The sequence below is a fragment of the Folsomia candida genome, unplaced genomic scaffold, assembly GCF_002217175.1.
Source record: "Folsomia candida strain VU population unplaced genomic scaffold, ASM221717v1 Fcan01_Sc038, whole genome shotgun sequence".
NCBI classification, from domain to species: domain Eukaryota; kingdom Metazoa; phylum Arthropoda; class Collembola; order Entomobryomorpha; family Isotomidae; genus Folsomia; species Folsomia candida.
The window spans coordinates 589,886-610,018 of record NW_019091230.1 but is presented as its reverse complement, the minus strand read 5'-3'; the positions used below and the strand labels follow the sequence as shown (position 1 = coordinate 610,018).

The 20,133-nt window shown below is 36.6% G+C and overlaps 2 protein-coding genes and 1 long non-coding RNA gene across 3 annotated transcripts; all 3 read left to right on the top strand.

The window, feature by feature from the left end:
* The first annotated feature begins 1,905 nt into the window (after positions 1–1,905).
* Positions 1,906–3,962, top strand: LOC118432992. Its single transcript, XM_035844489.1, has 2 exons — positions 1,906–2,238; positions 2,579–3,962. Exons 1-2 carry the CDS (start codon positions 1,926–1,928, stop codon positions 2,707–2,709), a joined length of 444 nt encoding a protein of 147 aa, XP_035700382.1. The 5' UTR covers positions 1,906–1,925; the 3' UTR covers positions 2,710–3,962.
* A 998-nt stretch (positions 3,963–4,960) lies between these two features.
* Positions 4,961–8,520, top strand: LOC118432985. The gene is made up of 4 exons (XR_004833126.1): positions 4,961–5,159; positions 6,618–6,678; positions 7,765–7,882; positions 8,365–8,520. It is a non-coding gene; the product is annotated as an uncharacterized LOC118432985 (long non-coding RNA).
* A 4,738-nt stretch (positions 8,521–13,258) lies between these two features.
* Positions 13,259–16,508, top strand: LOC110861145 (laccase-4). Its single transcript, XM_022110252.2, has 3 exons — positions 13,259–14,270; positions 14,971–15,430; positions 15,953–16,508. Exons 1-3 carry the CDS (start codon positions 13,402–13,404, stop codon positions 16,316–16,318), a joined length of 1,695 nt encoding a protein of 564 aa, XP_021965944.1. The 5' UTR covers positions 13,259–13,401; the 3' UTR covers positions 16,319–16,508.
* The last annotated feature ends 3,625 nt before the right edge of the window (positions 16,509–20,133 follow it).

Genomic DNA, 20,133 nt, shown 5'->3' with positions numbered 1-20,133 from the left:
CTTTCAAGCTCATCAAGCTTCTCTTTGTGGAGGGCGACTGAGGTATCAAGATTATCAAATCTGCTGGTGAGAATTTTCGTGTTATCATTAAGTAGTTGGGTTAGTATACCAATTGTAATCGGAGAGTTATCACTATTTTCACTACTATTGGGACCAATATTCAGACCCATGTCGAAAGCCTGGTCAGGAATGGTACAAAGCTTTAACTTTTTGGGCGCAGAGACTTTACGGGGTTTAGTAATTCTCTTATTAATTGGCGTTTTTACTAGCACAACAGCCTTCCGTTTTCCAGCCATTAATTAATTAATCAATCCGATCCAACCCACACCTGGAGAATCACAGGCTGATTCAGGATCTCCGATTGAGTGGGCGAGACCAATACACTTTACTTATGTTTTATTTTATGGACAACTAAAAAGTTGATGCTGTTGCTCTGACTTACTGGACTGGACTTAATCACAAAATGTACGCAGATGGATATATGTAAATACTATTAAATTTTTGTGTTAATGATTAGCGACATTTTATGAACTTTTAAAAGTACCATAAGTTATTAGTAATCAGATAATGTACATGCATGTATGGCCATGTTACAATTTATTTTAATTTATCATCGTAACGTTGTGGACATTAACTACATATTTTACTAATTTAATTAACTTGCGAATATTCCAAACATCTGTATTTTCTGTTTTTTGATCAATTTTTTAAACAAACCGTTGTGTTCATGATCCATGAAAAGTGAGTCAGCACATCTATTACAATTTATTACAATTGTGTCTGGTGTCAACAATGCAACATGGTCTTATCACGTTGCTCACGAAGTCGAACGTATACAATTCAACCGATAAGTCTGTATATATGAGTATGTTGCATAAATTGGAGATATACACTATGAAACAAATTTAGTCAGACGGTAAGTTATTTCTGTCGGAGTGAAATATACAAATCTGAAATTTTAAAGAGAGAGACATGAAACCTGTTGTAGTTGAACCAGGATTGGATTTTAAAGAATCTGACCAAAAAGACGCATTTTTTTTAACCTCAACCTTATGTACATAGACATGCTTGGACTTTTTTTATATTTCTTTAGTTGGGACAATTTGTGCTTACAGCTCTTATGCGCGGATAGGCATACATATTTTTTTGAGATCTTTTTTTCATGACCGCAGTGATTTCTTGAACAGTGCTGCTTCCGAAATTTTTGAGCCAAAAGCGCACAGAGGTGTATCGCACATCAAAATTACGTTGGATGATGTTTAAAAATATGCAAGTAAGATTAAAATTTTCTAACGATAGCTAAGGTATTCTTGAGTTCCTTGTTAAAAAAATTGTGACCTTTGACCAGTGTGATATTCTTTCAAAATTGAATCGCTGTAGTTCAACTTAACCACAACAGTTGTCTAAACGTCAGGGCAGTATATAAGTATGTATCGCCCATTCTACCGAGAGACTGGAAAGTTGCATACCCTATAGTTAAATTTTTTACATACTGTAGTTACATAAATATACATATATGTGAGTATCATCTGTACGATGGTATTAGTCGATCGTATAAATACGTAGATAGTATAGGCAATGAGGCTTCTCATTGTTCAAACAAAGTATTCCTTTACTACCTAGTACATATAAACACATCGTATACTCTGATATATATTTATACGGCTTTCAGCCCACATTTAAATATGCTCAATGATCATTACATAAATAGTAATATATGTACATACGTCAATTAGTCAAAACAAGTAACTACCTTAATTCATTTACGATTACTCAAAAGCAATTCCCCTCAACAAATATTTGGTAAATATTATGTTGCCACCACTCTGTCTCAGGCATCCATATATTACTCGTTGAGCCAATGTGTGCAAACGTTGCTGAACTTATTTAGTGGCAATATATCCCTAATTTTTTAAAACTTCAACATGTCACTATGTTGTCAGGGTTGGTTAATAGTGCCAGTGCAAGCTCCGGCGGCGGCGGAAATGTGGGTTACACATCCTAAAATTTTAAACGTACTGCTAAACCACTATTATCCTACGGAAAGCTTGCAGATACTTTCCGATACGCTGGGCACTCCGGCATGGAAATACTATTCACTCACGTGGTTGAATTACCACGACCCGTACTCTCTTATTAGAGAGATAATGCACTCTTGGAAAAGTAGGGTGGGAATTGGAGCAACTGTCGCAGCGTTAGAAGTAATTTTGAGTGACCTTAACGCCCAGGACTGCGCTGGTAAGTATTGTTTTTATAACTTACCTACTAGAGAACCTTCTTCGGTGTCCGGGGACGTTTATAAATTAAGTAATGCAGAAATGAGATTTTTTTCTACCCCCACGTCCGTGTTGTAACTCTCATATTACACTTTCTCATTAGTCCCCCACCCTATTTGAGCCAGTAGCCCTCTAATTTTTGAAATTTAAAAAATTCCAATACCAAAATTGCATAGTTTTTCTACCCCACGCTCCCCCCACACTACGCTTCCTCATAGCCTCGCCCTATTTGAGATATATGTAAAGTATCCAGTAGTCATCTAATTTTTGAAATTTAGAAAATTCCTATACCCAAATCGTAGAGCGCATTCATCCCTTTGTAAATTTGATGGAAGAACCTCAATCTGATGAACCTCATCCCGCAATACTTCCACCGGTGGAAATTATGAAGGCATGGTGGATATTATTGGTCGCAGCGTTGCTGATTATTTAGCTTGCCGTAATTAGCTTAGTAATACCCAGGCGGTCGTCATTTCGTGAGGAAAAGGTCACCTTCGGCCTACAACTCGGCACATCTTCGGCCATTGTTCACAACATGGAAATAATTTGTTCCAACGCGAACGGTGGAGTTTTACTGAATGGGGATCGGAACAGGCAGGGTGGACCAAGTGAACTTCGTCGGTTGTAATGTTGCCGTTGCGGTGAAAGGAAATCATAACGCGGTCGAGTCCGTCGCCATAGGAAAATCTCGGGTGGGCATCTTACTCTCTGGGGAGGGCAATACGGTGCGGAGTGTAGCTGTCAGGAGGGTGTGCAAGTATGGGGTGTATGTGGAAGGTGAGAGAAACCTGGTGGATGGCGTGGTTATATGGAATGTTCCTTTGGGCGTGGTCATCGTGGGGAATGAGAATAAGGTTTGTGGTTAGATATTTTCATATGGAAGTTATGGAATAGTGATTCATAAGAATCCCAGTCAGATTCGAATCCAACTTCGGCCTAGTCTATTATAGTCTAATGTGCGAAATTTGAGTACGAATCAAATCCGGGATCAGAATGGTGAGTACGAATCTGACTCATGTTTTTTTTATGGAGGCCTCCATGTCGATTTCGACGCCGATTTTAATGACGTAATATATTTCCGTTCCATTTACATAGGTCCGGAATCTCAACTATGCCAAAGACAACAAAGCCGGGATTGGGTTTGGTGCCATCTCTGTGATTAACGGGACAGGGACAGAACTCCAGAACGTGACGTGTCAAGAACTACAAGAAGACAAGGGGGATTAAGGCATCCTAATCAACCCTGAATGGTCCGAGGGGGACTTAATCGATATCAAAAACTGTCCCGTTTGGATGAACGGAACAGGGCATGATGTTCCTCACGGGGTTAACATTGCGGGAGTAAATGAATTTTCTTGGGCATGCGCAACTCGCTTAGAACCTGTTTTAGTGAGTAATTCCGACGAGCTCAACAAAGCCCTGGCGAACATGGCTTCCCTAAAAAAGGTCAATTGTCCACGTGCCAATCGAATAATTTTGGGGGAGGGGGACTTTACACTAGAAAAACCATTCTTAGCGTCGATGGAGTATTTTATATTGGAAGGGCAGGGTCCGAGGGGAACGATTTTGAGGGTTTGATATGCAATATTTTAAAATGTTACATCTTTTTTTTTGAAAATTATTTTGTAACTAATTATTGGTCAGGATATGTCTATGCATAAATATCGAAGTACCTAGGAAAATTTATGTAAATAAAGTACCGAAAACAGTATTCAAGAAGTACATATTTAAATGATAATCCGGCATAAAATCCAGCAAATAATTAGCTGGATTTGACTACTTTTGTAGTTTAATTTGCTTTACTAGTAGGAATTTGTGGTTCTGACTATATTCCGATGTTGGTGAAGTTTGGTAAGCATTAAGTACGTGATACAACAGTTCGATATTACATGTACATACATGACTGATACATTTAATCAGTGATAAGTGACTCATCATGAGTCATGTATTCATGTACATATGTATTTAATACTCAACTGCGTAAGAGCAATTATGCACTTGGGCTGACCAATATGCATACATAAATAGTAATAAGCCGTCTCAAACGAACATAAAAAAGTGGCGACATATATATGTAAAATGCAAAATGACATTCAACTTGAAAATTCTGCATTTTTTACCTTTCACTTCGTCCTATGGTTATGGATTGGTTGGAGGCCAAAAATAAATATTTGCGACAAAATTTCCATCAAAATGTCAACCCATATTAAAATTACGGCTAAATTTAATTTTACACCCCATCGCGCGGGGGGTGGTCCGATTGTCCACAGTATCGAACTTGACCGATAATTACAAATTAGAAGCACGATGATGAAACGTCTTTTCGATATGTTGAGAAGTTCTTCATTTATCCTACTTACGAACGAACAGACGGACAAAATCGATCACAGTAAGCGGCTTGCTGCACCAATCTAATACATATGTAACAACTTTGCGAGAAGAAATTAAGCTAGTGTATGAATGTACATACATACTTTCTCACATATATTTTTTGCGGACATTATATCCCTTTTGTGGTCAGTTGTTTTACTGCGTAACTATGAGGATATGACATCATTAGTATGTAGTATTTTAAAAAGTCAATGTCGAGTATAGACTTAATCCATGAGTTATGAAATTTATTAGAATTAACCTAACCCTCATGCTCAATTACTTCCTCATTCAGCGACGAATTGCCGGACTAATCAGTCTATGCAGAATTACCAACTGTGTACTTGCTTGCATGCCAAATAATTTACACGGTGAATGTGTTGCAGAGTCAAATTCAAGAGTTGTGCATACATATATTTATGTGCATACATACTGCTTGACATTTGGTATAATCACAGAGCTAGTGATTTCTCGGTAATAAATTGTGTACCGCTTGGTATAAAAATTAAATCGGTAAGTACAAATTTACTTCATTCATACATACATATGCATAATCCAATCACATTAATACTGATCTATGTAATATTGGCATTAACCGCTTGCCGGGTTACATTAATACTGGATTTATAAGAATGTATTTATGTATACTGCTAGAAATCTGGTACAGTCAGACCAGTATTTAAATATTTCTCGGCATTAGAGTAGCTTCCAGTTGGTAGTAATATTATGTATGTATTCCAGTCTGTAAAAACTTGATTGTACCGATATGGTAAAATGTTAATACCATGCTACTAACTAACAATCGAGGTCTCCCAACGTATTTTCACAGATTTGAACTAGTCTCAATCGATCACAAGTACTAATACCTAGGTAGTTGTATTACTTATCAATACATCTACATATTCATACATATTTATTACATGAATACCTTTTGGTATTACTTTAATACTAGTTTTCTAAAAATGCCTAGTTCCTCGTGGTGACGAATTCAACTACGGAGGAAAACCAAATGAACAGGAGTCGAAATTTGATTTCCATTTGTGGCGAGAGAGAGAGGCAGAGTGAGACAAAAACTCGGATTCTGGTGCATGTCCACCACCATTGCTGATCGTCTTTACCACAGTGCCGTATTTGTCTCACTGTCTTTCGATTTGGATGAACTAAATATTGCTTATCTGAAAAATTGATTAATAAAATGATAAGCCCCGTAGCGTAACTTTTGGAGAAGAATACTTATTACTTTAAGTATGCTGTATGCCACGCCACTTGCCTTATGAGGCCCCTCCCCCGGAAACTTTGATCCCAAAAAACTCGGGTGTGCACAACTTTGCAGGCGGACAACAAACGCTTAAAATGTAGCTTATCCCTAGGAGAAAAATCTGGCATCAGGTTGTCAGACTGCAAAGTTGTGCACACCCGAGTTTTATAGGGATTTATGTATACGCAGAAAAACCGCGAATTTTCGAATTTTGAAACTTTGAATGCATCAAAATATTCGCATTCGTAAGGGAATTCACATGTCAAATGCAACTTGGGGTCTAATGCTTACTTCACCGAGTGTACATTGACATTCGCAATTTTACAAATTTGTTTCCCATATTTTCATAGTGGGGGTGGTTGCATATAATTTAAAAATAGATATGCTAAATTGATCGTCACACCCGGAATTCAAATAACAATTTTTTAAATTATAATCGATGACATCGATGCGAAAAGGAACGACAACCTTTTGTTTGGTTTTCCTCTACGTCAGAAATTACCAAACACTCAATTTCCACTTCAAACATGACCCAAAATAATGTATCATCCGCCCAAAAGGATACTTTACGCGAAATCAAGATAGTTCTTGTCGGCGATAGCACCGTGGGCAAGAAAGCAATAATAATTTCAAAGATTTGTAAATTTTGCTGATTTTTAAAATTATATATTTGGTTGTAATTTGTAATACATACGTCCTCTCATAAAATGCAGGAAAAAGGTCCCTCCTTACCAGATATGCGTGTGATTGGTTTCCTGGCGATTTTATTCCGGCGTAAGAATTAAGATACTAAAACAATTTATGCCATCATTAGTAACCTGTAAAATTCGTAGATTTTGTAAACTAATTTTACAAATTCTTACATACTTACGTACAAAATAAAAATACCGTAAAAACTCAAATAGTAGCCGTTGCTCAAATAGTAGCCGTGCTCAAATAGTAGCCCTGCATTTTTTCATAATTTTATAAATAGTGACCTTGCCCAAATAGTAGCCCTGCTCAAATAGTAGCCCTGCCCAAATAGTAGCCTTATTCGAATTATAGCCGTGCATCAACTTAACCACACATCTCCTACCCAGGTCATTTAAGCAATTCAATTATAATTCTATTTAATCGCAATTACATACAAAAAATCGAGGTGAACACGAAATTCAACTCATCGAATAAATTGATTAAGCAGGTTTAAACAATAGAATTGTCATAGACTGTGATTCCAGGGGAGAAATTGGTGCTGTTATTAAAATTTAATTTGAGCTTGATTCTGGAAACAAAATTCAATAGCTGTGTGCGAATAGTAGCCGTGCATCTTTCCGAAATTTTGTAAATAGTGACCCTGCCCAAATAGTAGCCTTGCTCAAATAGTAGCCGGGTCCCAGACACCGATTTTGTAAATAGTAGCCCCCGGCTACTATTTGAGTTTTTACGGTAAGTATGTCTTTGATCTGAACAAGTTTACAAAAAAATTTGAGCAAGTATTCTTTAGAAATACTTATAAAATTTTGTTAAAATTTGAAAAGATTGTAAAGGATTCAAAAAAGTATGATTTCTTGAACTCAAGTATTTATGTATAACGAGGCATAGTCGGTTGTAACTTTGTGAAATCCGTTAATTTTGTAAAATGATATTACAATCCTTTACAAAATAAAAAGATCTGACCAAGTTTAAAAAAATTTGTGAGCTAAATAGATAAATAATTGTCCTTACAAATATTTGCAAAATTACGTACAAGTGTGTATGTACATAAGTTTACAGAATTTTTTTACGAGTTTTACAATGTTCCCAAGGTCTGCGTCGATAACAGTTATTATCCTTCACCCTCGGTAAATACATAAATAATTTTGCGTCAATGTTCATATGTAGATGTGAAGATAACTACAATAAAAAAGTTGTGATCGACGGGATGCAATACCTTTTAACCTCATGGAACACTTGTGGTCTGGATGGCTATTCACGGTTGCGACCGCTCGCTTATCCCGGGGTACGATTAGTCTTTGGAGAAATGAATCCTACATGTACTGTTAAAACTCTGATAGATTCGCAAAAATACCACGTACTGACTGGCATTCATTTAGTGATAACTTCCTACATATCCGATTGGTACCGCGTGCTGTGCATATGTGGCTTCACCAAAATGGTGATGATATTTTTCACCACATGGTGATAAATTGTTACTCGTAATTTATCACTACTTGGTGAGTGATATTATCACCGAGAGGCGAAGTCACATACTTATGCTGCATAAGTTACACATGCACAGTTCAGTGACGATTAACATCGGGTTTTTAAAAGTGTAGTGTTCGTGAGTATTTGTTGGTAATTTTATTATTATTACAACATTACTGAGCGGTTACCCCCATTATGTATTACTTTACTGCTATGTATGTAGAGTCATACATATTTTCATCTGCACATGTACTCCGGTATTTAATACTACTTTTTTAAGAGTGTGCTTCTAATAAGTTCCAGACTGAGTGCTTCATAACTTCATAATCTGCTACGCTATCGATAATCGGGCATCTTTCGACAACGTGGAACTCAAATGGGTTCCCGAGCTGAGCCAGTACTGTCCCGACACGCCGTATCTGCTCGTCGGGACGAAGAGTGACCTCCGCAGCAGTCCACCGAATGCCGATCCCTTATCCGCCACCGACCTTATCTCCGACCGTGAAGGGAAGAGGTTGAAGGACAAGATAAAGGCGGCCGCGTTTTTGACCTGCTCCGCTAAGGAATTTGGGGAGGATTTGGATGAAATATTTATCGAAGCGGTGAGATTGATTGTAAAGAAGAAAAGTATGAGAGGGCGTTCCAAGTTGAAGAAACGTAACTGTAGTCTTGTATAAATATGTACACAAATTTTGAAGGTAAAAAAAGCACAATAGCGTCCGTTGGACAAGTTTACACGGGTGATTTGATTATGCAAAATTACAAATCTAAAAATAACTTCAACAATTTAGAAGAAAGTGAGATTCAAGACAAGATTCCCTATCTCACCAAATTCGTACCCGATATTCAACCTACATAGATACATATTTGTCCTTAGAGAATTTCATTGTGCTTTGTGGAACTGCAATTAGCGGAATTTTACTCACCTTTGACAACCACTATCTGTTTTCCAAATACATACATATGCAACATATGTACATGTAGACACTTATTTTATCACTTTCTTCTACTCTACACAATGTTAACTGTCAAGAAATATGTATGACACTAAATTTCTAACGAAAAAATGTACTTGAACATGTCACTTATAAACAATATTATTACCTATGCAAGACTTCGACCTACTAAAAATCTTTTACCTTTTATACGAAATACAAAATATTTCTAATACATACAAAACAGAATTGAAGTTATCAAGTGACACATGTCATTTAATTGTAATATCTGCATACTTAACAATTTGATCATAACTATGCTATTGAAATTTTAGATGAAACAAAGTTTAAATTGCGACTCAAACTTACAAAACTTAAAGCTGTAAGAATGAACGGCATCACTTTCCCCGTCATACTAACCCTCCTTATTTTTCCGACTAATTCACATCCAACGAAAAAACAAAATCCTCCAAAGTCTTTAAATCTACCCTATTTTCTAAAAACATTTGCCAATTGCACCGTCACATTTATCCACTTTGCCAATTTTACGAACCCCTACTTCCCCAGGATTCATAGAGATTTGCCCATCTCAAAATCCCCAAATCATCTCATCTTGACTTATTCCGCCTCCGAAAAAATGTTCCTACCGCCACCGGTAGAATATCAAAGTCGCTTATCAAACGTAAAAAAATCCAGACACACAACTTCCTGCCGAGTCACGCTCCTTCTCCAACCCGAACGTGCCCCCGCAATTCACCTATTTCTAAACCTAGTCGATCTCATTGTAACGAACGGAATAGAAAATTCCCACATCTATGTCGACGACATTTACAATTTGTTCACCTCCGAACCCGTAATCGCGGAGGAGGGTGACCCCCACCACATAATCTGGATAATCGACCGAACCACGGAATTATATTCCTTGATAAAACCCGCCATTTCCTACCTGCTCAAAAGGAAGAACGCACTCCTTTCAGTTAACATTTATCTCTTTGACGTAGAATCCTTAGAATTCGAGCAAATAAATAATTACTACTTTTCGATCCCCCTCCACTTAAATGTGGAATCCGAGTGGAGTGGAAACTTACCCTGTCTTACGGATCAGATTGCCCCAACCGAATGCCGCGACCTGCTAGATTTAAACGAGGAGCATATTTCCCGCTACAACGAATGGATGTGGGTGCCTGGCTCGCTACCTACTAGTCGATACACTTCGTACGAAAGGCTCGAGATTTTACGGGAATTCTATTACAGCGGGTTTTTCGATCGTATGCACGATTTTTCTGCGGTGATAACCTTACTTAGAAAAATATCTTTTGAAGAATTTCTCGGAGTTCTGCTGCTACCAAATGTCACCCAGCATTTTTCTGTAACAATTTTGATAAATCCCCGGGCGGCGTTCGACACTGCAAAAAACACGCTCGAACTTGATCTCTGGCACCCGGTCATAATTTTGTCGGGGAGTCAAAGCTACAACTTTTTGTCGTGTTTTGGTCTTCAAAGAGACAGATGGGCGGTGTACGTGATGCCGTTCGATAAGTTGACATGGATATTAATTGCTGTTTGCGTTATCGTGATTTGTATCTTGATTGAATTTTCCCCGGATGCATGCTTATCGTTGTCATTGACGAATATGATAAACCTTGCTGCTGCTTCGATGGAAATATCAGTGTTTATTCGCAGAACACCCCATTGGTTTGCAACCTATCTAATCTGGTTGTGGGTGGGGAACGCGATCATTTTGACAAACTGGTATAAAACCGTATTCACGTCGGATGTCGTAATGCCATATGCGACGTATGCTAATTGGTAGACGTTAAGTGATCTGTAAGAACATTCATTCATTCATTTATTTATTTAATAGAGAATGAATACATTATTCATTCATTATTCTACAAATTTAAGAATAATTAGTGAATATTGTTTTCAAAATTTTTGAATCTTGAGTAAATATTTATTCATTTCATATTCATGAAAAGTGAGCGAGTGACTTTGTTCATTGTTCACGGTATGCTTAATACTCGGAGTATATTAAGATATCTCTTTAAGAATGGAAATTTGAGATAAAATAAATAAAAAAATGAATAATTAATAAGTATTTATTTTCTAATTTTGAATAAATGAATAAGGAATGAATGATTAATTTTTTCCGATTTAAAATTGAATAATTCTTTACAAAAGAAATATTTTTATTCAAATTTACGATAATTGGATAGTGAGCGAATAATTGTTTCCTATTTCCAAAGTGAATGCTTTTGAATGAAGAAATATTTTTTGATCAGATATCACGACGGATTCCATCTGTACTTTCCCATCCAGGACTGAATGCTGAATGCTGAATATTCCTACCTACACGACCCAGCATCCTGGCATAGCGCCGAAATTCGGCACGATTTATGGAAACTGCTAGGATTTAAGACGCAAGAAGAGATGGATTCAATTGGAAAATATTCGTCCGAATTGCAATATATTTTTGCAGGAATTAGTAACGGGAGGAATCTGACTCCAAAGTTTCATTACTTGCATTACCGGTATCCTAACCATTTTCGCGCCAATTTTTCCCGCTGTAATGAAAAAGGGCGTATCTAGACAGGAGTAAGAATACGGAGGCACTCCTACCATTTTTGAACGATAATCATCAAGGGTTAAAATTTCTGAGTGGAGAATAAGAAGGGTTTCTTAGGAAGTGGGAAGGTTGGAATTTCCCGCGGGTGAGAAATCACTATGCTGCGGGAATATTGAAGAAATTGATTTATTCTGGGATTTGTTCCCGGTGGGAGAAACTGTATGAGAAATTCAATCCAGAGAAATTGTTTGATTTTTATGAAAATTGGAGGCCGACGAGGAGAAATGAGTTTCTTAAGCTGGGAATGACCTCGCAAATTTTTCCGGCTTTTTATATGTTCGGAGTTGGAGTTGGGGTAGCAAGTCTTATGGTGGGGGTGGAAATTATGTCTGGGTTTAGGCTTGGTCGAGTTAAGTAGCTTGCAGGTAAGTTAATTAGTCGAACTTTCCAGTGTTACTTAACATAACTGTTTCCGGAGATAATTATCTTCTGGAATAAAAATCGATACCAAACTAAATGCATATCTGTATTTGGTACATAAATTATGTATCTCATACTAACAATGCGACGGTGTGAGGTGGTTATCGCCGATATCCACCGGACTAATTTTAAATTGTTCACGTTCAAAAATAAGTGGACCCGTATTTTTTCGTTTTCCTGAATGGGCATGTTTACGCCCTTGGCGGAATTTTCAAAAAAAAATTTCAGCCAAAATGCGGATTTTTAAAAACGCTGTAACTTTTAGAATTTTAACCCGATTTAAAAAAATAAACCCATTTTTTGTTCAGAATTACATCCCTGAAAATATAAAAATTCATTTTTTTAAGTTTAAAAATTTGATATTTTCATGCTATTTTTGAATTTTATAAACCCAAAAAACGACAATTTTTTGAAAATTAAAAGTTTTTTAAAAATGAATTTTTATATTTTCAGGGATGTAATTCTGAACAAAAAATGGGTTTATTTTTTGAAATCGGGTTAAAATTCGAAAAGTTACAGCGTTTTTAAAAATCCGCATTTTGGCTGAAATTTTTTTTTTGAAAATTCCGCCAAGGGCGTAAACATGCCCATTCAGGAAAACGAAAAAATACGGGTCCACTTATTTTTGAACATGAACAATTTAAAATTAGTCCGGTGGATATCGGCGATAACCACCTCACACCTCCTCATTGTAAGAGTGTGACGGATGTTTAAATTAAAACAATAGGAAACTTTTTATTCCAGCTTCATGGTCATGAAGCATGTTTCGTTTTTTTACATATGTATATTTATGTGAATTACATAGTGATGAATTGAATAAAAGTAGGTCTTCATCCTCAAATTAATTGCAGATCCGGTTATCATCACTGTCATCGTAAAACACTTATTTTCCAGTAATTTGCAGATTTTGGCAAATTAATTTAACAAAGATAAAATTATGTAATGAGCGTGCAAAAAGGATATGCTAGATTTTTGCAGGAATTCTATAAGTCTCGTATTAAGTAATTGTGTCACAAGAGAAACATATTTTTGTTACCTACGGTGTGCACCACCCTTATTAAACATACATAATTCATCAATTTAATTATTACCTGACACAAGTGAACAACTGGTACCGTATTCGACCAATTATTTTAATCACCTTCATTTAAACGGGATCATTACCAAATTGGTTTAACCAAACCACAAAACATTTGTCTTCCACAGTTTTACTTCACAAGATGATCTGAAACCTTGTGTAAAATTAGTAGTGTAAAATTCCACAAGTTTTATGAAGTTGTGCAAATTTAGTAAAATATCCAGACACAAGTTGGAATTATTTATGTAATTCTGAATTTCTTAAAATTAAATAAAATGCGACTATTTGCATACTTCTGTTTCCTTCTAATCACCATCGTATCTTCGGAAACGGCCACATATTCCCTCACCGTCTCCCCCACTACGACCTATCCCGACGGGGTGAAGAAAGACTCCACCCTAACTTTTAATTCTCAATTTCCCGGGCCACTCCTCTCCGCAAAGGTTGGGGACAGATTCGTCATCACTTTAAAAAACGAGTTTTCCCGCCCCACAGCCGTCCACTGGCATGGGCTGTACCAAAAAGGAAGCCAATTTCACGACGGTCCCGCCATGGTGACACAATGCCCCTTGAAACCCGGGAAATCTCAGACTTTCAATTTTTCCACGGCCGGACAGGCTGGCACGTTCTGGTATCATGGCCACTACCGAAGTCAATACACGGATGGCTTAATCGGCCCCATGATTATCTATGATCCCGCCGAACCCGCCTATTTCGGCTATGACGCCGAACTAATTTTAATCCTTAGCGATTGGTATCACACTAATTATACGGAGAATGAAGACTTTTATCTTGCCACGGGAATCCCGCCATTTCCTAATTCGCCCCTTATCAATGGGAAAGGAATTTATCCTTGTGCTGTTTTCCCTGGTGGGTTTGGAACGTTACTACGAACACCGAATTGTTACCCGGAGAGACAGCAGAGACACATTTTTAGTGTCCAACCCGGTAGAACGTATCGAATTCGGGTCATTAATGCGAGTGCGCTGAGTACGTTTACATTTTCGATTGATGGACATAAACTGGTGGCGATTGAGGTGGATGGCGTCGCTTTGAAGGAGCCGTCAAAAAAGGCAGATTTTGCGTATATCGCGGCTGGACAGAGATACTCGTTCCTGATGAGGATGGACAAGCCAGCAAAAAAGTAAGTTCAGGGTGGTTTAAATGTCAGCTTACAATGGAAAATTTTTCAATGGGAAAAATTCGCAAATCTCCATTAGTTACCGAAATTTTGCCTCTGAAACTCAATATTTTAAGAATTTTGTCATCAGTATTCCAAAAGTTTTCATAAAAATTAATAAAAATCTCAATCCCACATCCGTAACTAATGGAAATTTACGAATTTTTCCCATTGAAAAATTTTCCATTGTAACCTGACATTTAAACCACCCTGCACATATAGATATGATTTTACTTCAGTATTAATTCATCCTCAGATCAATGGGATCTCTTTATTTTATAAAAGTTTGTAAAATTATTTTACAAAATTTATACGGATTTTACAAAGTTACCAAAGACAGCGTGAATGGTTTTGTACAAATTGAAACTTTCCATTCCGATTTTGTTTTCGGTAATTTGTAGTTTACTTATATAAATGTGAAAAGTTGTTAGATTTTTAATTTGAAAAATAACTTCCAACGTAAACTGGACTACATATGTAAACAAAGCTCTTGGGTATATTTAAATTTAAATAAAATATTTGAATTTACGAGCAAATTATAAAAATTTAGCCTACTTGAAAATTCAAGTTTACACCATGAAACAATTTAACTAATTATTTTTTTAATTAGTTGACATGACGAAAATTTAATTAATTCTTCTAAATCCTATGTATGTACCTCTAGATATTTAATCCGGTCCATCATGAAGGACGATTTTGTCAACCTTTTCCCCCGGACCGTGCCTAACATTAACCGTTTCGTGGAGGACACCCTACTCCAAAAAGCGACCGCTATCCTCTCGTATGACTCCGAAATGACCTCACCAACGCCAATCGCTTCGACGGAACCATTCTCGTACTTCAAGTACGCCACGATTCCACCTGACAGCCGGAAAAGTTTCGATTTACTGGACGACCAAGAACTCTCCCTAATTCCGAAGGATGACGACACCGCTCCGTGCCACGTGGATATCGAATTCGTGCTTAACATCGAGCTGAACTTATCAACGGAAAGGTCGCCTAGGTCACTATTTAATAGGAGTCGATACGTCGGAAATCATACGGCTGATCCGTTGCTGATCCAGGTCGTTAAAGGGGTAAAATTAAAGGAGACGACAAACCCGTTGTACGTGGATACAAATAAGGTGAGTAGATTTTTTTCGGGAAATTATCTTTATTTTCAGAATTATTGGTTTACACTTTCATAAAAAAGTGACGTGGAAATTGATTGATTTTCAATGGCTATCAGCGTCCTCATGACAACGTTGTATCAAACATTGCAAATCATCTTAAGAAATTGTGAATCTAAAAAAATATGTGGAAAAAAATTGTGAAACAGGGGATTCGTAAAATAAGATTTCGCAATATCTGTGCAAACAATTTGGCTGTCCTATGTTAATTAGGTTTTAATTAATTATTTCGAATTTCCAAAGCATTTCCTATATAAACAGCTTGCGTAATAAATTCAACTTTTCGAAACATGTGAACCATGTCCAATTGCTTGGTTAACTTTCCACCAAATATTTCATGGTTTTCCCAGCACAATTTTTTAGAAATCTTGCAAATTTCGCAAAAATTCGCAACGGTAAATTTTCGGAATAGGCGAAATAAATTTGCTCAGGTTGACGTGAGTACGCCCAATAATACATGAATAAATATTTTTTCAGAGTGTGCAAATAGTCATAAACAACTTCGAACCCTGGGCCCATCCCATTCACCTACACGGCCACCACTTTTGGGTCGTCGCCAAAGGTTCCGGCGTCTTCATAGCGAACATTTCCACCATTTCGGAAACCACGGTGAAACGCGATACTGTAATGCTGGACAAGAACTCGTATGTCGTGCTCCGTTTCGTGGCTGACAATCCGGGCGTGTGGCCGCTCCATTGTCACATCGATTGGCACAATACGGGCGGCATGAGCATGACCCTTGTCGAAGGGAGGGATGACCTCGTCGGAATAGAGATTCCTGAGCAGATCCAGAAAATGTGCGCAGACTGGAAAGAAAATTTATCTTATTCGGAAAATGATTGAAATTCATATATATTTCGAGCAATTTATATATCACCGAAGTGGTAATAAATGCATAGGTAAGTAATAATTACCTCTAAATTGTAATCAGTCATTAGAAATTGATTCCAGTATTAGAAGAAATTGGGGTTACATTGTTATTGGTATGCATGAGAAAATATGTCATAATAATAAATATTTAATAGTATTTGAACTCGTTTTTAAGTGTTTTGCCAAATTATTTATGCGAAGATATGGTAAACTAAATACCTAAGTTTAACCTAAGTTTACCATATCTTCGATATCAGTAATAAAGGTTACTAAAGTTTATAATTGATGGTTTAATGTTAAAGGTGCATTTTGTGCTATTTTGTGAGATCAAATGCGACAACAAAATGCATATTCACCAACTATGCATACAGGTGTATATGTTAACCAGTGTTTCTTTTTGTGACAACAATAATATTTTATGCTCGCACAGTAATAATGAAAATGCATAAAAACGCATCAAATGCACAAAAATGCATAAAAACGAATGAACCAGTCGAATCAGAATTATGGACTGGTCGGTGAAGTTAAGTGTCAAGCTATTTTAGCCTACAAAAAATGAATGCATGCATCTAATCTAACGAAACATTTGTGGAATGTTAACGATGACCAGACCGAAGTTTTTCAGTCCTTCAGTTGCCCAAACACCCCTTTCTTACTGGTGGAGAGAAGACTTTGTCGAGGACCTCTCATAAGCGCTTTGCCACTCGTTTCACCAACTCCTATGATGGTTTTCTCTATAACGCGCAGAAATTTTTTGAAATTTCTTTGTATCAATTTTTCTAGGTATATTGTTTCTCAATTAATGCCCAAAATCTTTCAATGGGTCGACACTGAGGTAAGTTTGGAACGTTGTCCCTTTTCTTGAAGAAATCAGCTTTTTTCCCTCCATGGTACCCGGTCACTATTTTGGTATTCTAGGACGTAGTCATGTCAGACCAGAATAAAACGTGTTTATTTTTGATAGAGGGGGTCAATCTTTTGATGATGCACTCTTTCAAATAAAGTTCAAAGTTCATATTCATCGTAGATACGAATGGCTTTGAGACGTTCCCATTTTTGTAGATTTCCGGCCATTTTATGTGTCTCATTGGAAATTTTGCTTGACTTTGGATTTATAATTCGACCGAGTGTCATTTTTATTTCTACGTGAGTAGAACTTCACGCGATTGACGCTTAGAGGTCAACGGGGCAGTAGTTTTCAGCATCCATGACGTCAAACTTCTGGGAGTCGATTTTAACATTTTCTCGACAAGTTTTCTACAAATTGTTTTAGCTCCGGCTTTTTTATCTGCATTGTCTTTTGGCGCGGTTCTAGTGTTGCAAGTTTTGAAGCCCATCTTATTGGCTTTGATCTTGCTAAGATCGGTTTTTGAAATTTTTAGTTGTCTGGGTGCAGCCCTCACGGATCTGTTGGGGTTGCCTCCAATAGATTTTTTCACGTTTCGCGTCAGTATATTGGTCTCCTAGCGGACAGGTTGACAATGCCAAATTTTACATTTTGCATTTTTACGATCCTTATATCTGTATATTGTATGGTGAATTTTGTCCGGTGCATCCCTGGAAAACTGGGGTAGTCACGAGCCTTTTCCCGATCCGAGAAAATCACTTTTTTGCACGAGTGGCAAACTAATTTTTCCACCTGCTCTACATTTTGTGCTGTCATTTTCTAACGAAAAGAGATAATCAAATTCTGTTTTCGGTTTTCCAAAGCTTATCCAATTTACCAATTTTTATGATTTTTTCATATACAAAATTAACTGCTAACTGGTTGAACCAATAGGGGGAACCCTGACACTTAACTTCGGAAGTAATTTAATGTCTCTCCAAAACAATGGGAATCACCCTCCAAATATTTAAGAAGTTACCTAAGTGGTAAGCAACCTCTTAATGCTCAAAATTTTCCCTCCTGTTAAATGGAAGGAGCTTCTCATTTTGCATATCGTAATTCTATGTAAATTTCTTAACGGTGATGGGTCTTATTATATTTTTGACTCAATAACTTTGGAAGCTTCAGTCCTGACTCTAAGTTTGATAGCATATTCTCCTCTTCTGCTTCGTTGCAATTAAAAAATCGCTAACATTACTAGAAAATTAAATTTTGATAACGTATATAAATATGCGTAATTATATTTTGATAAAATTAAATTTACCTAAATTTAATAAGTAAGGTCACCTTCTACGGTCACTGCACTGTTAGAAATCCGGTATAGTCATGCAGGTATTGATTTCTAGGTATTAAAGTTGCTTGGTATTAAAATTATACCGGTCCGTAAAAATTTGATACCGATATTGTAAACTTTAATACCGGGTTATTACTAAACGGTATTAATTATCAATACCACGTTGGTAGAGTCTTATACGAATACCACCTGGTATTATTTTAATACTGGATTTCTAAGAGTGTGGTTGCACTTTGCTCACTTTTCACTTCATACTCATTTCTGAGAAGCGATAAAAAATTTAAGATTACAAATTCGGCATTATCACGTACCGAATTTCACATTTTTAAGGTGATTTCTGAAAATCGTAACCCTTTAGTTCGATTTTACTGCACTGTTTGGAATGGTCGACATGCACGAGTGCCAGTTTTTTTTAAGAACTGGTACTGTATATTTGTAAAGATGTACTTCGGAAACTTAAAAACAATCTTTTATGTTGTCCTGAAGCCAAAACTGTACCACTTTGTATTGAGAGAAAGCGTGGGTGGAGGACCTTTTAAGTCCACAAAAGCCTTGATTGCCATGTAGTTTTTAAAAATGTTTGTTTTTATGGAAGCGTTAACTCTAATTGTAAATTTATGATACGCTTTTTACATAAAATTCCAAAATTATACGTTGCAGATACGTCTATTATTTTAAGAGGTAGTTTGCCACCAAAATCCTAATTCAAAAATAACATTAGGAGGTAGGGTTCAATGGTGGGTACTTCTGAAATATTGGGAGGGTACTTCCCATTTTTTTGGAGAGGCATTAAATGCATGCCCTTAACTTCACCGACCAGTCCATAGCACCAGTCGATAATAAAATTATTTCCATCTATACTGTAACTTATTACAACGTAATTAATCTTCACTGAGAAGTATAAGGTTATACATACGTAGATAAATGTTTGCGAAAACAAATTACTACTCCAACTTTTTTTTGCGTACAATCAGCGGCGTAGCCAAGGGGGGGCCAGGGGGGCTTGAGCCCCCCAGAGCCCGAGAAATAAAAAAAAATACTTAAAAAATTGCAAAAAAATTGCAAAAAATTAAAAAATCAAAAAGTAAGTTGCGTATGAAGTTATATGCTACACATTAGGGGAATTCGTTATTACTTCGTAGCCTTAGTATTTTTGTATCTAAAAATCAGTTACGACAGCTAATAGATTTTGTAAACGTCGTAAAGCTGTACTAAAAAATCATGCTACTATGTATGTAAACACCAAATGGGTTTCTCCCATTTTAATCGGACGAATTTTAAATTGTTGCCGGACAGAAATTAAAACATCCACAGTTTTGTATTTTTGTAGATACACGTATTTGCCCTTGTAGCGTAATCCTTAACAAAATCAGAATCATTCAAAATTTTATAACTTTTTCAATTTTAAACTGATTTCAGAAATTAAAGAACATTAATAAACAAAATTACGTTTCAAAAATTTGTAATGTTAAATACAATGATATTTTATGCATTTTTCAAACTTCGAAAGCACCAATTCGAAAGCACAAATGCAAATTTCAAAATTTAAAGTTTATAATAAACTATTTTTTAGTTCTTTAATGTCTGTAATCGGGTTCAAATTGGAAA

Bases quoted from the DNA above. Each gene is read 5' to 3' on its own strand.
- LOC118432992 (XM_035844489.1), top strand. From the start codon at position 1,926: ATGTCACTATGTTGTCAGGGTTGGTTAATAGTGCCAGTGCAAGCTCCG. The intron at 2,239-2,578 runs GTAAGTATTGTT...CCCAAATCGTAG, and splicing joins TAACGCCCAGGACTGCGCTG to AGCGCATTCATCCCTTTGTA.
- LOC110861145 (XM_022110252.2), top strand. From the start codon at position 13,402: ATGCGACTATTTGCATACTTCTGTTTCCTTCTAATCACCATCGTATCT. The intron at 14,271-14,970 runs GTAAGTTCAGGG...ATGTACCTCTAG, and splicing joins ATGGACAAGCCAGCAAAAAA to ATATTTAATCCGGTCCATCA. The intron at 15,431-15,952 runs GTGAGTAGATTT...ATATTTTTTCAG, and splicing joins TGTACGTGGATACAAATAAG to AGTGTGCAAATAGTCATAAA.